Source organism: Harpegnathos saltator, unplaced genomic scaffold, assembly GCF_003227715.2.
Source record: "Harpegnathos saltator strain DR-91 unplaced genomic scaffold, Hsal_v8.6 scaffold604, whole genome shotgun sequence".
Lineage (NCBI taxonomy): Eukaryota > Metazoa > Arthropoda > Insecta > Hymenoptera > Formicidae > Harpegnathos > Harpegnathos saltator.
Window position 1 is genome coordinate 1,046,437 of NW_020230432.1, and position 14,095 is coordinate 1,060,531.

The 14,095-nt window shown below is 38.7% G+C and overlaps 3 protein-coding genes across 9 annotated transcripts; 2 read left to right on the top strand and 1 right to left on the bottom strand.

Annotated features, from left to right (window-relative positions):
* The first annotated feature begins 1,974 nt into the window (after positions 1-1,974).
* On the top strand, positions 1,975-4,396 carry LOC105183303 (putative E3 ubiquitin-protein ligase SINAT1). 4 transcript variants are annotated; one of them, XM_025304360.1, is made up of 5 exons: positions 1,975-2,088; positions 2,666-2,798; positions 3,092-3,406; positions 3,513-3,749; positions 4,142-4,396. In XM_025304360.1, exons 2-5 carry the CDS (start codon positions 2,745-2,747, stop codon positions 4,358-4,360), a joined length of 825 nt encoding a protein of 274 aa, XP_025160145.1. In that variant the 5' UTR covers positions 1,975-2,088; positions 2,666-2,744; the 3' UTR covers positions 4,361-4,396. The 4 variants fall into 4 exon arrangements, with proteins under 4 accessions (XP_025160145.1, XP_011139628.1, XP_025160146.1 ...); XM_011141326.3 differs by lacking the exon at positions 1,975-2,088 and adding an exon at positions 2,096-2,257 and having other exon boundaries at positions 2,666-2,869; XM_025304361.1 differs by lacking the exon at positions 1,975-2,088 and adding an exon at positions 2,096-2,257.
* Positions 4,397-5,344: 948 nt separating this feature from the next.
* Positions 5,345-11,870, bottom strand: LOC105183304 (protein SMG7). 3 transcript variants are annotated; one of them, XM_011141327.3, is made up of 8 exons: positions 11,787-11,870; positions 10,975-11,044; positions 10,557-10,895; positions 9,692-10,431; positions 9,471-9,614; positions 8,855-9,247; positions 6,823-8,477; positions 5,345-6,432 (listed from the first exon to the last, which is right to left on the bottom strand). In XM_011141327.3, the coding sequence occupies exons 2-8, from the start codon at positions 11,004-11,006 to the stop codon at positions 6,223-6,225; spliced, it is 3,513 nt and encodes a 1,170-aa protein (XP_011139629.1). In that variant the 5' UTR covers positions 11,007-11,044; positions 11,787-11,870; the 3' UTR covers positions 5,345-6,222. The 3 variants fall into 3 exon arrangements, with proteins under 3 accessions (XP_011139629.1, XP_011139631.1, XP_011139630.1); XM_011141329.3 differs by having other exon boundaries at positions 11,669-11,795; XM_011141328.3 differs by lacking the exon at positions 11,787-11,870 and adding an exon at positions 11,553-11,662.
* On the top strand, positions 11,842-13,508 carry LOC105183305 (NUBP iron-sulfur cluster assembly factor, mitochondrial). 2 transcript variants are annotated; one of them, XM_011141332.3, is made up of 4 exons: positions 11,842-12,187; positions 12,385-12,716; positions 12,794-13,167; positions 13,255-13,508. In XM_011141332.3, exons 1-4 carry the CDS (start codon positions 12,116-12,118, stop codon positions 13,422-13,424), a joined length of 948 nt encoding a protein of 315 aa, XP_011139634.1. In that variant the 5' UTR covers positions 11,842-12,115; the 3' UTR covers positions 13,425-13,508. The 2 variants fall into 2 exon arrangements, with proteins under 2 accessions (XP_011139634.1, XP_011139635.1); XM_011141333.3 differs by having other exon boundaries at positions 12,794-13,162.
* Positions 13,509-14,095: the final 587 nt, after the last annotated feature.

Sequence of the window (14,095 nt, forward strand, 5' to 3'; positions counted from 1 at the left end):
TATATTATGCTTTTAAATTACATATTTACTTCAGAAAATTCAAATATAAAATAAATGGTTAATAAATTTTGTCCAGTTATACACCCCATAAATCGCAATTGTGATATCAGGCTGCAACAAAATGATTTAAAATACACTCGAGTATAATAAAAATATCTCGTCCTTGCATTCCAATGCAAGATATCACTAATAACTGCGACACTGGCAGCACGTATTTCGTTACGGATCGGATCGATCCGAAACTGATGAGTCACCGAATATAAGTTGCAGCATTATATGCAGTAGTATATTAATCTAGGCTCGAAATAAGGAGAAACCGAGCAAACCGCATCCGTGTTTACTCGGTTCCTCAAATCAAATCAAAGTTACATTAAACATAATAAAAGAAGATACAAGTCATATCTTTATAAGTTTATGAGGATTTAATTATGCAAAACGTTTGGTACAATTCTGATATTCGAAGAATTAATTAAAGATATTGTCAAGATAATAGCATGAATCTTGCGGCATTATCGGAAAATCGAATTCTGAACTGCCCGCACTGTTGCCAGGGGTAATTTAATATACATATAATATATCTGTTATTTTTGCCCGTTAATCGATATATTAAACCCGTCAGTTCTTAGAAAATTAATTCTTAAAGTTTCCGCTATAAGTCGTTACCATCTTGAATAATGAATTGAGGAAGTACAACTCAAAAACTCAAAAGCAGACATACTTTGATTGCTTCAAGTAGTATAACACAACTTAGAAATAAATTGTTGATCATGGAAAATATGTAATGTTCAATGTACCATAACATCAGCAAAAATGTCGATAATGCAATAGTTTGGAAACCATTTTATAGTTTGAAGCTTCTAGTTTTTATATATATAAAAATCATAATATTATATTTATATTTCGTTAATATATGTCGAATCGGACAAGAAATAGCGACTTTTGATCTCCAGTCTCATTGTTATTACATATTGCCATATAATTATGTTAACAATTACGTTCCATATGTATATAGACTATGTTAGGTCATTAATAATTTCAATATCGAACATTATTAATTAATTTTGTACTGTGTATACGTGCGATCGCGGATACATAATAGTGCGTGCCCGTTTTTTTGCAACTTTCGGAACGCATCTCGACTCGAGAAGAATGAGAGTCACTGCTCCGCCTGCGGAGTACGCCTGCGCAGTGACTCACAACGAAAGGCGAGAAATGAAATATACGCGATGGGACATATTATAATAATAAGCAGCTGTTATATAACAGTTGCTTCTGTATCTAATATCATTGGCCACGTTCAGTAGAACAAAGTGATCAGAGAGCTCTTAGTGATTATTGTCTGTGATTGGAGCATTTTTTTAGATTCTTCATAGACTCAAAAGTATTTACCAATCAGGAGCGAGATTCAATGGAAAATCTAGTAATGTTGTCCAACTGTTGAGTCTGCTGAATGCAGCCATTGGGTGCATTCAGTACTACAACCGCTCACTGAGCGCTCAATGAGCTTTTACATCTGATTGGTATATTCCTTTAGATTTAAAAATATACACCAATCAGATGCAAGAGCTCACTTAGCGCTCAGTGAGCGGTTGTAATACTGAATGCACCCACTGTTTCTGTTATAGAAGATGGCTGTTGCTGAAACAATAAATCACATATAAATGTATAACAAAATCGTAATTATCGTAATGCAGCTTAATTCTCTTAATTAAGTTCGTATTGTTTTAAAAACATAAACATGTGTATTGGATAAACAACAGTTGGACAACATTACTAGATTTTCCACTAAATCTCGCTCCTGATTGGTAAATATTTCTGGGTCTATGAAGAATCTAAAAGAATGCTCCAATCGCAGACAATAATCACTAAGCGCTCTCTGATCACTTTGTTCTACTGAACGCGGCCATTTTTCTCGAGTCGGGATGCGTCCCGAAAGTCATTAAAAAAAAATGACAACCTTTATGTCGGCGACTGTATATTGTGTATATACTTATCTATTTCACTTTCGACACAGAAAGTGCAACTAGTACATTTAAAAGGAACAAATCACACTCAACGCTGGATTAAACAAAAGAAAGGGAAATACCGGTGAGAAAATTGGCGAACTCGTTATATCTTGAAGTAAATTGACGTATACGGAGTTGTGCATATTAGTGTTTGTGAGGAAAACTTTATCATTTGTTCGGCACGATTTTACATTATACTTGCGTTTTAGAATTGATACTACGAAATAGAAATGGAAGAAATTCGATTTATGGTATAATTGAAAATTGTATATAAAAAAATATGTAACACACACGCCGGTTCTTTCTTTCTCTCTAGCACGTTTTGTAATTGCATAATGTAGTCACTACATTATACACTTTGCTAGCGAATTAATGGATAAATTGATAGATAATTTTATCAAATCCTGTGATTTTTGTTTCGTTGTGATCCTGATGATTTTTATTTCGTTGGATGTACGAGGATTCTCAGAACCGTGATGTAACGTAACTAGATAAAAATTTAAAATCTTTATTTTAAATAGAAATGTAAATCAAATTTGCGTTATTATGCGGTGTAGTACGAGTTACAAACAATCTGTCATGATATATGCGAGGTTTTCGCGTTAATAATTATTAAATCATAAATGATTATTTCATAATACTCTGATTTCTGATTTCAGTGGTGTGACACACTGGAGGAATTGCTTCAATGTCCAGTATGTTTAGAGACAACACCTAATACCAAAAACCAATGTGTCAATGGACATCATATTTGTACTACATGTAAGACACAAGTGTCTTCATGTCCTTTGTGTAAGTCACAGTTTATTAACACAAGGAATTTAGCTGTCGAACATATCTCAGCCAAATTAGAAGAGATTAAGGTATAACTTATATCATCATTAGCTTTAGTTTCAATGATTATATTCATAAGATATAAAAGTAAGATAATAAGGAAAGATTTATAAGATATAAAAGTAAGATAATAAAGAAATGAAAAAGATAACAACATATTAAGTCTGATACTTATCTTAGATATCTTTCCTGTGAAAGATATGAAATTATCAATTTAATGGCAAAATATTAATCAAAAGTATTATTTCTAGTTGTCTCTATTGCATCCTTATCATGCACTTAATAGAAGAATTTTAAAGGGTAAAGTATGTGTAGCTACTCAGACCGAGAACACTTGCAGACCTTCTATAATTCATGCATCAATCGCATGTCAAACTGAGACCTCATTTAAAGAAAAATTACCGCAACATGAGCTTCAGCATGATCAGAGACAAAAATTAAACATTCTTTCACCTAAAGTAGGAAAAGGACAATATCCATGTCGTATTGGAACTTGTATTGTAGAGCTACCACATGGAAGAATGATTAGCCATTTGAGATATTATCATAAAGATTCATTTCATGAGGTACTGTTCGTTAATTTCATTGATTATATGAATCTCGGTTGTAGAGTTTTTCAAAACTATTATGCTTTTCTTTCCTTGGTTGCATGTAATCCTATATGATTTTCAGTTCTCCAATAGGTGTAACATATTCAACAAGACCTGGAATCTGGAGTACATGTCACAAGATTTAGATTTTGCCTTTTTTATCAGAGGCATGGGTCTGTTTTTCCTGTACTTGTCTATAAATCATAAAGGTGGTTTAATAGGTGCGGTACAAATTGTTAATTGCAATGAAGCTGCTAAACAATTCATATATACATTGAAGGTGGGAAGTGGACCTCAGGGGGTTCGCTACAGTACAGTGGTAAGAATACATCTATGTAAATTGTATACTGCTGTTTTTTATCCAATTTATATAGATAGTATATTGTCAACCAAGATCACTATCTTTATAACTCTATAATTACAAAATAGATAAGTTAAAAATGTTCAACTTGACAATTAAGTGATGATGCAGTTATAAAGATAGTGAAGTTTCTTACTGCAAAATGTAATTGCTTACAGAGCAACTATAAAGTTAGTTTGAAATCACTTTGTTACTAATTTTATAGTTACTTTATGAACAATTGTGTAAGGTCACTATGAAGATTATTCTTTAAAGGGATTATTTTCAACAATGATACAGTGGATATAACAGTAATAATAACGTTCGAAATATAGGCATGTCAAAATAATTAATTTCGTGCCTTCAAATAGGTGAAATCGTGTCGAGTACGGAAGGAGGTTCTTCTGGAAGATTGTTTGCACGTGCATGATGGCAATATGCGTCGCATAACATGTAACCATAGTTTTCGTTGCGAACTCACAATTAATCGTAAAAATGAACATCGTAGAATGAACACCGTACAGGAAAATCCGGCATTAAATGATGTTCGCAATCTTCGTGCTTTCGATGAAACTGACGCGGTACATTGAATCGATTTTTATCTCCCTTGCCCTCCCCCCTTTATTAACAGAATCTAAAACAGTCGTAAATGTATGACACACGATCATATACCAGAAGATGCGATAATTTGCGATAATTACGCACACCAGAAGAATGTAACTATTTTTACACGATAAACCCGATATATGTTTCCGACAGAGAATGATAAAGCTGTGAATCTTCTTGACTGTGTTCAATATTTTTAGAAATGATTCGAGTCTTTCGACTGGATAGCTTTAATTATTTGGCCGTTCATTACGTCAATGAAATGCGCCGTTGCGAGGACATACACAGTCAAGCAAATTTAAAAATATATTTATAATAAGTATAGATTGACGAAAGAGAAAATCCAACGTTTCTGTTTCTTCAGTTTTCATTTACAAGGAAGTCTTAGAGCTTGTAAACGTTAAAAAATTAAAATCTAAAAAAAATTCTGCGCTCAACCGCAGATTGAAATGTTATTGTTATAGTTAAATATTGACAATTAATTAACAAATGTAAATACTATATAGACATAGTATGAGTCATCTTGAAATGCTTACAAATTCCAAGACTTCTAAATCGAAAATGGAAGAAACTGACATTGGTCCTTAAAGTATAAGTATTTATGTTACGTGAGTTTGTAAGGAGCTGCCTAATTAGCGGTTGAAAAATATGAAAAAGGAAAGACAGATGTTTTATCGCAGCATAAATTTGGTTATCAGTGTGACTATACGATATTGAGATGATTTTTCAGTGCCACGCGATTAAGCAGCTCCAACCTTCACGGAAAATGAGATGGAAGATACGAAAAAGAAATACTTTCTGTATGTGCTATGTTGCCTAAAACTTCCTATAGATATATATTTTTCTCCTTTTTTAATATAATATCAGAAGTCTCTTGAATGGGAATGAAAGTTTCAAGGACTTCGCCATGACGAAACGAAGGGGCATACCTCGTGATGTTACACTTCGAACATGACGTATGCTACAACTTATGTGTGATACAAACAGAACTCGTTGTTAATATTTTAATGTGGAATAAAGTCATTACATAAAACAAAAGAAACAAGAACAAATGTTTGTTCGTAATCATCATTCGCTCTAATTTACATAGTCGACGCAAACGTGTTGCCACGAGAAGTCGCGATGAAACGACGCGCGACGTTCGGTGAAAACGCTGCTGATCAAGTTGCTCCGGTTTGAAATTATACTCGTGTGACTTACCGGTATCTCCTAGATATGTCGTCGATACAGAAACACGCACGCGGCCGTTTCATTCGTAGTTAGCGTCTACATTTCCCTTAATTTCTTGCGCACTAATTAACATACGCTAGAACTACTTGCACCTTGCACCTCTAATAGTACTTTTTTTGCTTTTTTTTGTTGCCTATTTAATCCCGTGCAAATTAAATTGCAATTCATTTAATCGTCAATTTCTCGCTTTTGCTCGTTGTTTTCCTCATCCCCCCTCCCTCTCTCTTTCTCTCTTGTTCCCTTTCGTTCACAAGTTGCTCAGTTTGCGAGAAATTCGCTGCAAGAATTACGTTCCGAGAATTCTTCTCTTTGGAGCTCATACATACGGTTAAAAAAAGAACAATGTGATGAGGCTTATACTTCCCCTACGCATGTCATAATGCCTCGAGGACGAGGAGACGCAACAAAGAGGCTTCAGCCGATTTCTCGTTCGCTGCTCCTACATTGATTTTCGAGAATTTTGCGCGTCTTCCTTTCGAACGATAAGTGATTTTTTTTGTTTCATTACACATGTGCGGAGATCCCCATCGCCACACACGCCCATATGGTCGTTTTAAATCGGCATACGCTGAAATTACACTCTGTCTGGCCGTCTCAGTAGTTTCGACGTGACCTTTCAAGTAGTACCGCCCTCGCGCAGTGATTTCTGCTGTTCCAAGAGTCGCTCCAACGGAGATGGACCTGGTCCCGACCACAAGGACCGCGCTTTCATCTGTTCCTGATTAGTCGAGCTCGAAATTGGCGTGTTGACGGTGCTCCATGTATTACCGCTGAACAAGGAGTAAGTATTCCCGGTAGTCACAGCTTGCGATGGCTTCTGATCCAACTAGACAAAATATCAAGAATGTTATCGTATAATTATAGTATTCGATTCCGAAATCGACGCATAAAATAATCCCGACTTCGAAGTCACATACTATACGAAACTGAATGAAAACCAGACGAAACTTGACAAAATCTCGTTGACGAGAAATAATGTCTCAATAATAGCTTAGAAATAGTTACCGCAACTGAAAATATTCGTCTAAATACATTTAGCTGCATTGAGACTGCATTGAGGTTGAAATAATTGACAGCAACTGACTGAGTAGAAACTTCTTACAAGAATCTTTCTATTTTCATCACCGAGTTTCGCCTGCTTCCCAGGCAACAGAAAGTTCTCCAACAAATTTGTTTTTACCGTGCGTTCTGCCATGCAGAAAACGACAGTACTTACTTCAAACAGTCTGGAATCCTCGAAACTGTTGCCGGCCACAAGATGTCTGCCATTCTGCTGCTGATAATTTTTGCCCGGCGTTAGCGGCACCCTGCTCGCTAGGTTTCCAGAGTTGGGCGAGTCGCTCCAGTTGGAGAACACGTTATCGACACCGGTCGAATCCTTCATGTGCATCTGGCTTGCGTTACTAGTTGAAGGGCCCCACCATGTAATCGGCGGCTGCGGCGGCCGATTGTCTTTCCACAGATTGAAATGCTCTGTAGGCTCGTAATTGCAGAACATGTTGTAATTGCTCGCCGGCGACTGTTGTTGCTGTTGCTGTGATTGACTCTTTGTCATGTTGACCTGGTTGGGGAATGCGAAGTCCACCATCTCGGTGTTTTTTTTGTAGAACGACGGGGACGGCTGATTCGGCGACAACGCTTGGCAACCGAAGGCGCTCTGTCCGAAATTACCCTGACTGAAGCTCAGTTGGAAGTTCGACGCGCCCGTCGGGCTTGGCGAGTTCGCCAGAGTCGTCACTTGTTGCTGCTGCTGTTGCTGCGTGGGATCCTTCTTATAACCGGACAACATCGGCATCATCGACATATTCGCCATAGTCGCGACGCCGTTCACGTTCAACTGATTATGCATGGTGTTTGTCAACCTGCCGTTGCCCTGCATCATGTTCTGCTGCTGCTGTTGCTGTTGCTGTTGCTGCTGCTGCACTTGCAGCCCCATTGCGTGGCTTTGCTGTTCCACGCTCATGCCCGGTTGTAGGCCCATATTGGCCGTTTGCAAGTTTATACCTTGCTGCAACATACCCTGTTGAGCTGGAGAACCGAGTCGCATGTTTTGCTGCTGCTGTTGCTGCAGCAGCTGCGCCGGACTGTGAGACATTCTCTGATGTAGTTGCCGGTTCGGATTGATTGCGTGATGTACTGCTGCCCCGATGGCTTGCGACATCGCAGCTGTCGGTTGTTGACCGTTATTCAGTTGTCCTTGTATCTGATAGCGTGACGCGCTCACCGTCGGCCGACTTGCCATGAAGTTCTTAGCAAACTGCGGATTCTGCACGTTGAATGACTGGTTCGCGTAGCAAGCCGGTCCGCCCAACGACGGAGCTGGCTGCTGCGCCTGCTGAACGTGCATCTGTGACAAAATTTGTTGAGCTTGCTCCTTTGCTGCCAACTGGCTCATCTGAGCGGGCATTGGGATGTTGGGCGGCAACTTCGGGACTCTCTGTTGACTTTGAATCGACGCGGACTGATTTTGACCAATGGCGGGTGAGGCAAGGGACATTACTAATGATCGAGTCTGAGTAGTAACGAGTGCGTTTACAGCGGTGGTGTCATTAGGCTTGACCATTTCCGGAATCGGAATTGGCTTCGGTGTGGTAATACAAGCACCGACTGACGGAACAGCCGCTTTCGCTTTCCTGTCGTTATCCTCTTCCACGATCACCGGCGATACATTCTTGAACGTCACCTGCTTCTGCTCGGTCTCCGCGCGTCGCATGATTGCTTGCATCGCAATGTTTTGCCGCGGTTTTCTTACGCACGGCAAAACATTTGCCTCAGCACTGCTGGTTTCGGCGGCAATGTTTGTTAAAGAGTCTCGATTCCTTTCTAAAGAGCCTTGCGGCTTAAGAATGCCTTGGAAAACCTTTCTGTCGGCTATATTAAGACAAAGAAGAACAATCAATGTTACCGAATGGAATTTAAAAAATCGGTATACTATTGAAATAAATGCTACTGAAATAAATTCAGTCGCATCTTCATGTAAGTAACAGTTATTATTTTTCATTAATTGTTATAAATTATTATTAACTATTATTTAATCGTATATATAGTGATAAATCATAATATATATGTATACTTTTCATACTTTAAATATACTGTACAAATCATAATTTAATTAATTTTCTATTTTCTCCTAAATACACACTAAGCCAGCAAGAAACTTGCACGAACAAGTTTAACTCACTCAGCTTAGACTGCATTTGAACATCATAAGAATAATATAAATATTATAAATTATGAATTGTACTCACTAGCAATTTCAACATCGGTTTCCACGGAGCATTTGCTGCTAGCTGCTTCTGATGATACTGGACTTACAGAAGCGTTCAATTGCTTGTCCTTATTCATACTGAGTTCCTCAAGTTCTTTCATCAACTCATTGCTGAGACCTGCGCCGTTGCTCATCGAAGTAAATCTGTTGTCCCCAGTTTTCTCCTCGGTCGTGATCGAAATCGGCGTCGAGCCGTTGACCTGATGTTGAGCGAGGCAACGGCCTAGATGTAGAATACGAACAGCACGTAGCTTGTTCAACGTCATGACGTCGCCCTCCAGGTCGGTGTTTGTGAATCTGAGATTTTCGAAGCTCTTCTCCAATGGCAGAAAACCTTGAAGATCGCGGTCCTCTGGCAGTGGTACTGCAGCATCTGCAATTCCAGAATCGCATATTCGCGATTTCATTCTATGTTCTTACATTATTATATTGTATAGTAGACAAGTTGTGTTCTCTTCACACACACAAGCGATATGTATACATTTATAAATATAATTTATAAATCTATAAATATAAATCGTTGAAAGATCACAAGATGCATTTTGAACGACAAAAACATCGCTCATGAAAGTATGACCGCTCTGGCAAATACTTACATTCGCTATGTTTAAAATCCACCACATAGTTCTGTAGAGCATTCAACAGCATACAGAGGCTGGGCCAAATTTGCAATCTCGACGTGAAAGCGGTCTCCTCTAAAACCGTGGGTTTTATGCGGATCCAATCAAGGCACAGTTTTACTGCAAAAACCAAATAGCCCTCGTTGATTACCATCGCTAACATAATCATCAAGAATAAATGTCGAGGTGATACTCACTAGAAGGCAACGCAAAGTACTCGATGATAGAGTCCTTTATCGTGTAGACGGGTAATAGCAGGGCGGACAAAGTGCCCGCGATTAGATCCAGTATGCAATCGCGGGCGAGCTTCTCGTCATGAGTCAAATGTTCGTTTTTCAGCAATTCCATGCTATCGGTGCCGATGCCGGTGGCATGTTGTAGGGCGTACAAGTTGATTACCAGCATCTGAATGAGCATCCACGAGCTGAAACTCTCAGTGGCTACTAACGCGGTCAACGTCTCCGTCAACAGCCTGCTGTACGTGCACGCGACTTTCAGGTCTCCGAAGTTGTGGATTATCCCGTGTAATTTGAGAAAGACGGCGATATATTCCTGCGAGTTCAGCTTGGTCTTGCCGTCGATATTGAAAGACTTGTCGTTCAAGGCGGACGATAGTGTCTTGGCGAGATTGGCCGTCGCTACAGGAAATGGATGCTTAACGGCTACCGAGCGTGCATAGTGAAAAACCGTTCCCAGTTTGTCGCCACGGGACGCCTCTAAGAGCGCCAATTGATTGTATGGCTGTCCGCTCGACGGTGACAATGAGACAGCGTGTCTATAGAACATCTCAGCCTGTTTGCTCTCATTTCTGTAGCGCGCGATATCGCCCAAATGTACAAGGCAATATTGGCAAGCATAAAAGCAAGATGACTTATGGGGCGCGGACAATTTTTCAACTGCCTTCCACGGAGACGTACAGCCGTAAACATAACCCTTCCTGTAAAAAGATCGACATTGATATACATGAGATGACACGTTATCGGTACTCTTGTACATTTGAATATATTCAAATGAGTGAATACATTCATATGCAACACACAGAATGAGTTAGCAGAAATATACCTTCTAAAGGGCAGATCCAAGTCAAAGATGGTGCAGATTTCTTGCAGGAGAGTCAAGTAGAAGCCGCTAGCTGCCTCCAAGCACCAACTGAGTAACGCTTGGGATTCACCACGTTTGGGATTCTTCCTGTCCTTGGCTTGGGACTGTAATGTTGCTATATAATTCTTAAATCCAAGATTCCACAGATCCTGCTCGACTTTCCTATCCAAGGCATACTCCAGGTCCAATATGAGAACCTGCTGATATATCTTCTGCAACTGCTGTTGACATACCCAAGCATCATTGTCATTTAGTAGGTCCTTACAACGTTGGACTTTGTCCTTCAATGGTTCTGCTTTCCTGTCAAATATATATTACATATTGATACAAACATCAGAGAAAAAGCAAAGGTCTGCATGTGATCATAGCCGGAGCTTACTTAAGAGCCTGAACGGCCGCCTTTAGGCCCATATTCCGTGTTCCCTGTCGCTAAATACGACACCATTCACCTGGAGAATTTATCATATTATTAGTATCATCCCATTCAAAGGAGACATTGAAACTCTTCAAGAAAAACTTAAGATCGACTCTTCTTTTAATATCTTTTATCAGAGATCACTTTAATTCGGCTAAGTGTGGTTGCGCTATCATGCTAATTGCAAGTATAGCAGACGACAAAGGCGATGATTGTGAATGATCGCGTACGCACGTTTCGTCGTAGTAGATATTAAACGATCATCAAATTAATCGGAACGCGTCGCGACGCGACGGTTGCGTTCGGCGGAGAATTGACTAAACGGACGCCATACTTTACAACGTACTAAAAGTACATACGCTTAATAAGCGCAACGCGTTATGGAGCACAGAGAGAACCGAGGTAACCTAACCTAAGCTTAATGAACAAGAGCAGCGGTCCTTTAATGACCTTCGAGCTGTAAGTGATGCAGCACCGAACGTTTATTTTCATTCCGAACACAACCGATGATAACGTTTCTTTCGAGGAAGATAATAACGCACCATAACGATAAATGACGATTCATGCAGAAATTATCATTGCTCGCCGTGACACCGTCGTCCGAGATAACAAATACAGGTTAAGTTAGGTGCAATGTGGCGGTCGGAATATCGCTCACCGAATGACGACAGATGGACGATATGCGCGTGCATACATGCGACTGTGTGAATGAATATGCGACAAAGAAGTGGGAGAAAAACAGAAATTAGCTAATTTAGCGACGAAGTCGGCAATACCGTATCAAAGATGCCGTTGAAACTAGCTGGTCGACATCTTCACCTTCCGAGTGATTCGCTCCCGCACATTTCTGCACGGCACGAGCGTATCAACGCCTCCGACGTTAACAGATGGAAGCTCTCAACATGCCTGAAAGAGGCGAGACGATCTCACGACAGACTTTCAAAACACTATTGATAATTTATGCTTTAGGAAAATGGAAAGATAAATCTTGAAAATTTTTTATAAATTACTCTAAGTAAAATAGTGTTTTCTTTATAAGAAATATGGCAATTTAGTACGCTATATAGAATATTGCACATTGGAGGTTAAGTTAATCTTTGTTAAGATGTTCAACATTGCAAAACCGTGTTTAAATAAACATTTAAAATTCCTTCAGTACCTGTGGCAACACAATAAAGTGAGTACTTGATTACACTTATAAACTTGTGTACCCAAAGTCCTCCAAAAAAAGAATGATCCTAAATGTGACCTAAACTTTATCTAACCAAAGACAAAGTTGTACGCAACTGTAAACAGCAGATGAACTAAAAAATATAAACTTTTTAAATCAATAAAGATTTCAAATTATTTATGTTTCTCTCATATTTATTTCAGTACAACACTTCAGTTGATCCAAGCAAGACAAAACAGAAAAACTTACAAGCTAGGCAAAGAGAAATCATGGCACGTGGGCTACCAAATAGAAAGCAAATAAAAGATGTGAAACAAATTCTTCTAGTTGCCTCTGGCAAAGGTGGAGTTGGGAAATCAACAACTGCAGTTAATCTGGCAATTGCATTAAAAATCATAGAGCCAAAAAGGTCTGTTGGATTGTTAGATGCTGATGTTTTCGGACCTTCTATACCTGTAATGATGAATATACATGAATCACCAATTATAAATTATGAGAAGCTCATGGAACCACTCATAAATTATGGCATAAAATGGTAATAATTATCAATTATTTCTAATGATCCATATAAGCAAGAATGAAATAAGTATATGTTATATATTTTACTTACAGTATGTCAATGGGCTTCTTAATTGATGAGAAATCACCAGTAATTTGGAGAGGACTTATGGTGATGGATGCATTGAACAAGTTGGTGAATCAAGTAGCATGGGGACCACTTGATTATCTAGTGATTGACACACCACCTGGAACAGGTGATACACATCTTTCTCTTATCCAGAATCTCTTCATCTCTGGTGCACTGCTAGTAACAACACCGCAGAAAGTCGCATTGGAAGTAACCAGAAGAGGTGCAAACATGTTCAAGAAGCTAGATATACCTGTTGCTGGCATAGTGGAGAACATGAGCACAGTCATGTGTCCAAAGTGCATGACTGAGGTACCTCTTTTCAATAATGACACATTGTCATTGGCCAAAGAGTTGGGTAATAAATAGAATCAATTAAATTCTAAATAGTCATTCATATATTTGAAAATATATTAACGACTTGTTTTTTTTTTGCATTTTGCAGGTATAAATATCTTACAGCAAATACCAATGCATGAAAGCATTGCAGAAGGTTCAGACAGTGGAAAACCAATTGTATTGTCAATACCGAAAAGTAAGCAAGCACAGGCCTACAGAGAACTGGCAGAGCATGTTGTTACGTTCCTGAATGAACAAAAAATAAGGACAAATTAATTTTCAGTTTAATTTTTTTATACTAGAATGACATCCTATTCCTAAACAAAATATCTTAATATATTAATTATTTTAAAATGAAAAGCATTAAATGTTTCCGGAAATAAGTTATCTGATCCTTTGGATTAAGAAAAAAATCCGTTTAGAAAGCTTTTGGTTCAGATTTTAATTTTTATGTATAAAATGGATGTATAAAATTAATGAAAATCTGAACTAGGCGTTTTTTATGAACTTATAGAATCGCATTTGGTAGTACTTGTCAAGACAAAGAAAATGACACCTCGTCCGACTTTCTACGACCATTGGAAGTGCCCGAAAAAATTGTTTAGATTAAAAAAAATTTTTTTCGGTCGGTATTATCATCGCTCTTCAATTACCTGTGAGCCCTTTGGAGCTCTCTTGGTTGATACGAAAATTTACCCAGGGTTGTCAGTCTTTATATTACCTGGTCGGTGACGTAGCTAGAGCAAACGGTATTGTCATTGCGCTTCAATTACCTCCGGGCCCTTTCGGGCCCCTTTGGTTGATGCGAAAATTTACCCAGGACTGTCAGTCTTTATATTACCTCGTTGGTACTTTAATTAAAACAGTCGATATTATCATCACTCTTTAATTACCTCCGGGCTCCTTGGGGCCCTCTTGCTAATACGACAATTTACTCAGAATTGACA

Excerpts from the sequence above, each read along its gene's own strand:
- LOC105183304 (XM_011141327.3), bottom strand. The coding sequence starts at position 11,006 with ATGGGCCTAAAGGCGGCCGTTCAGGCTCTTAA. Across the intron at positions 10,432-10,556 it reads TTGGATCTGCCCTTTAGAAG|GAAGGGTTATGTTTACGGCT; the intron begins GTATATTTCTGC and ends ATCTTTTTACAG. Across the intron at positions 8,478-8,854 it reads AACCGATGTTGAAATTGCTA|CCGACAGAAAGGTTTTCCAA; the intron begins GTGAGTACAATT and ends GTCTTAATATAG.
- LOC105183305 (XM_011141332.3), top strand. The coding sequence starts at position 12,116 with ATGTTCAACATTGCAAAACCGTGTTTAAATAAACATTTAAAATTCCTT. Across the intron at positions 12,188-12,384 it reads ACCTGTGGCAACACAATAAA|TACAACACTTCAGTTGATCC; the intron begins GTGAGTACTTGA and ends TATTTATTTCAG. Across the intron at positions 12,717-12,793 it reads ATAAATTATGGCATAAAATG|TATGTCAATGGGCTTCTTAA; the intron begins GTAATAATTATC and ends TTTTACTTACAG.
- LOC105183303 (XM_011141325.2), top strand. The coding sequence starts at position 2,458 with ATGTACGAGGATTCTCAGAACCGTGAT. Across the intron at positions 2,870-3,091 it reads CCAAATTAGAAGAGATTAAG|TTGTCTCTATTGCATCCTTA; the intron begins GTATAACTTATA and ends TATTATTTCTAG. Across the intron at positions 3,407-3,512 it reads ATAAAGATTCATTTCATGAG|TTCTCCAATAGGTGTAACAT; the intron begins GTACTGTTCGTT and ends TATGATTTTCAG.